At 44.5% G+C, this 4,363-nt stretch overlaps 1 protein-coding gene across 1 annotated transcript; it reads right to left on the bottom strand.

The window, feature by feature from the left end:
• Window positions 1–989: 989 nt before the first annotated feature.
• Window positions 990–1,697, bottom strand: PPTG_17330 (hypothetical protein; the record flags this gene model as incomplete). The annotated part of the gene is made up of 1 exon (XM_008914976.1): window positions 990–1,697. The coding sequence occupies one exon, from the start codon at window positions 1,695–1,697 to the stop codon at window positions 990–992; it is 708 nt and encodes a 235-aa protein (XP_008913224.1).
• Between the last annotated feature and the right edge of the window lie 2,666 nt (window positions 1,698–4,363).

Below are 4,363 nucleotides of genomic sequence, written 5' to 3'. Positions count from 1 at the left end.
CTGTATTCGGCGCCCGTACTCGCCGTCCACGCTACATCGCTTCCTCCGCGCTAATCTGTGACACATATACCTTGGGGTTTTGATCACAGATTCGATATTGTCAGTGCCAATAACGGCGAACAAGTCGTTCTTGATCAAGTTGAAATCATAGCGATCACTATTGAAACCTAGTACTGAAACTTGACCAATCTGCTGTTTGATCTTACCGAAGTCGGCCTTTTGTTTCTCAAAACCTACACTATTGTGGAACCATATCTACCTCCCTTAATCTAGCTGTCCACATCTGCCATGGTGTAGGCTTTCCAAGCTTAATTCCTGGGATTTCCGTACCTGTCAAGCCGTGAGCAGCAATTACCTTCCCCAGAAGGGGCTCATACTTGTCCGCGTTGAATCGTTGGATCTTGAGCGACACACTCTCAATGTACTTGAACATATCCGTAAGCAACGCTTTCGGGTCGTTATCTACAAAGCAGCGTATCCTCGGTTAAGCTATCTGCTATCGATACTGCAACTGGGATATGTTCGTTGGTAAACGTAGTATTCTCTCCATGCTTCACTAGCGTCGGCTTTAAAAAACCTCAAAATAATATACGATGAAATGATCTAAATATTGGTCAGTGGGTTTGATCGAGTACTTTGCAAGCATTGATTTGATGGTGTTTTGTGCAGGACGATAGATTGTTGGCTCGGCTGGAAAGCATTCAACATTTGCGACCTCAGATTTATTTTTCGTGTGATTACCAGCTTGTCAGAGCTTAGAAAGACCATCTCACACTTAGACCATTGATACTGATACTTGCTTTGAAATATGTCAATGCTCTTGATGTATAGAGCGTGATTATCGTGGGAGAGAACTTGATACCGTCGTAGTCATTATCTATGCAGTTTACTTTTCCAGTATCTACATCCATGGAGTAGAGATAGTAGAAAGCATTCTTCTAGCTCGTCGAGCTGAAGAAGGTCGATTGGCTTAAAACCAAGGAAGAGGCTCAACGTATCCCCTTGTATGAGCAATAACTCTTGAATACTTCCTTCACTTGTGCCTGAATTCTAGGAGGATCTTTCTTACCATCCCTCAATGAGTGCCATGCAATGCAGTGGAAAATACACTTGTGGTTAGTCTTTGGGAAGTTGGTCACATGCTGGTTATCACGAATAACCTTTGTTATAACGACCGCACTATCGCCTAAGGCATGATTACGGTGGTAAATGTAGATCTTAAACCCTGTGATAGCCTTCAGCTTGTAGCCAGAGCTAGGATAGTTTAGCTTGGCCACCAGCTCCATCGATCGAATCTCAGAAATAACCTTCGAACGGATATCGGCTATGCTATTGATAGCGACAGGCCTCTCGAATACGTTATTATTTGTGCGATTGGGATGGCAATACTGTGTGAAACTATCCTCTGTTTTGCTAATCAGATCGTATCCAAGATCAATATTGGTCTTGAAGGCATTCTTTACGTTGTTGCTAGTCATTTGACTAGCAAGAACGTTTTCATGCTTATCGTAGAACTCAGCAGGCTGAATTCTCTCGTAGAGGTGAGATTCCATCTGTTTACCTTTATAGAAACGGTTATTTGGGCCGGCCTTGTAGCCCGAAGAGATGTGCTTTATCAACTTATCTACACTGACCTTATATTGCTTAGCTACTAGCTGTTGGTTGCTTGGGCGGGATAGGTTGCTAACGTAAACCATCTTCCCAGTTTTACGCGCACCTTCACTCGGTAGCTGCTACCCCATTTGATAGCTTGAATTCTTAGTCGCTTTAGTCCTTCAAGCTCGTATGCAAACATGTTTGCTATATATGTGTGGCAATAATAATCCGGTGAACTTGACTTTATGTGTTGGGTCTTGTTTCAGGATCGACTTTATATCTTAGCCCCGACAAAAAATTTCAAAATCAATTAATTCAAAGATGCTTAGCACAGTCCTTGTTGAGACCCTGGAGCCAACGGAAGTATTTTTTGTCGTTAACCTTGATCCCTTCGAACGTCTTGTCGCGGTACTCCCCGAACCCAACTGTCGTTCTTGACATCAAATAGTGGGCTAAGTCCTTCTTTGAGGGCTCAGATACACAGGCGCACTCGAAAAGGAAATGAATATACGAGGCATCAACACCTAAGAGATTCTTAGGCTTTTTCCTCTTATATTACCCGAATCTCATCGCTAAACGAGGTCAATCCTCGCTCTCGACAGTCCTTACAGACTTTTAGCTACCTCGGCACCGGTTTTGGCACCCCAGACAGACTTTGTAGTGCCCACCAAAACGTTTGGCGCACACAGAGCCGACGAAATGGTGATTCTGATCTTTATCGATGATTAGGAAGTGCCTCTTGACGGGGGTGCTACAATAGTAACGGTCGACAACGTTCGGATAGTACGCGGAGCACGGGTAGATTTGTGCCCATCTCTTTTTAATCGCGTCCCAGTACCTCCCGGAGGAGTGGTATTGACTCAGATCGCCAAGAGGCCTCGGTCATTATCTTTAGCGAGGAGTTGTCTTTGTTATGCGTGGGCTATATTAGGATTGACTTTTTATCGGCAAAAAAATTAAATAATTAATTAAGTTCGGCTTTCGTGTTAAGTTCGCTTTCGGGGCTTTCGTTAGGCTTGTCTGTTGCCTTTCGCTTCCGGGCACGGATGTGATATCTGTTAAGCGAGCTTCCCTCGTCTGGAGGTAGTAGCGCTTTTGGGCCGCTCTGAAGCGCTCCTTATGACGCTGATATTGTTCAGGTGTGTATGCCATTGATGTCTTTCTATCTATCAGGATTGAAAATGATTGTCCCGAGTTTACTGAGATGCAATTGGGCTTCGAAATTCTTTGGAAGTATCTCGATTATTCGCTAACAAGGCCTGATTGGCTGAAATCAATTGTGCACCTGCGCCGTTTGATCGGGACTGTGATTGACTAAGCCCTGCTAGTGTTTTCCGCCTTCTTCACCGGTTTCTGGACGATCAGTCTCCAATACGCAGTTTGCCTATTACATCGAACGCTTTTCGGAGAAGGTATGGATAACAATTGAGTATTTTGATGGCATGCCAGATGGAGGCAAAAGCTGTTGCAATGTAGGAAGCATGATATTGGCTTCCGTACTTGAAAACCAAAGATTCGTTGAAGTAATCAGCGACGAATCGCATAGCTGTAGCGAACAACGTTTTGTAGGCAAATTCACGCTTTGTACGCACAGCCATGTACATCTAAGGTACAAACGAATGCCGGTAACGTTTCTTTCATACAACGAGCAAGAACTGCCTAATGCAGCAAGATTCCAGCGATATTTAATAAACGTAAATAACTTACGTGAGTTAGCAACTGTAATAAATAATTTGTAAATATTTAGTAATAACACTTACTGAAATCGATGCGGTAGGTGCCATCGGTAACTCCAACGAGACCGGTCTCTCTTTGCAGAATACATCTGTACCGATTTCGAAAAAGACGTCGCGATGAGAAAATAACACCAAACGAAATTTCTTTCCCAGTGTTGCCAGGTCAATGTGTTCAATATGAGTAATTCATTCTGAAAGTCGAGACTTTGCTGTGTAAATGCCGCCAAATCCAGACAACCTCTTTCCGCTCCACACCGCATTTTCATCGACGAGAAGAGAGTGACGGAAACTATCCTTACGTTTTCAGTTCTCAGTTAATACTCGCTTTAAAATGCAAAAGCACTGACAGTCCAACTGTTTAATGTGCGGTCGTTCGAAAGAATCTCTATTTGTATTTTCAACTAACCATAGAAGGCAGTACCGCGTTCGAATTTCCCAGATACCTAGAACGCAGCGAGGCGATAGACCCCCCCCCCCCCACCTACCGTGACCTCCCTTGCGTAGCGTTGTGGGGCGAGCTTCTAATCCAGGCTTCTTGACACACGCATCTTAGCCATATTTTCCTCCTGAACGTTGTGTACAACTGTAGTGAAGCAGATTCAGAATATTCCGAGGTTGGACTCTATGAGTTCCCATCAATCAAGATCGACCACCATCCATTATGGCGATCTTGGTGTGTTTCACGCCAAACCTGCCCAAACCGATGACGATCTCAAGTGTGGTATGCATCACACCTGCCCAAGTCAATTGTACCCAAGATTCATTGATTCTGCGAGAGATTAAGCGATCATGAGGAAAAGGACCCACGATCTGGGCCCGTCAGTGATGTAAACCTCCGACCAAAGAGCCAGTGACACCCGGGGATTCGAGGGAGTGATAGCAGGTGTTTATGGAGTCACAACTTTGGACATAGGACGAGGCTAACCCATTAAACAGTGTTGTTTTTACTTCTTCCTTAGCAAGTGTTCTTCGTCTTCGCTATTCCGGGCACGGGATTGACTTTGGCCCACCCGACGACGCGCTACAGACGT

This window comes from Phytophthora parasitica (assembly GCF_000247585.1).
Source record: "Phytophthora parasitica INRA-310 unplaced genomic scaffold supercont2.66, whole genome shotgun sequence".
Classification (NCBI taxonomy): domain Eukaryota; phylum Oomycota; class Peronosporomycetes; order Peronosporales; family Peronosporaceae; genus Phytophthora; species Phytophthora nicotianae.
The sequence above is the reverse complement of the archived record's forward strand: the minus strand, read 5'-3'. Positions and strand labels throughout refer to the sequence as shown.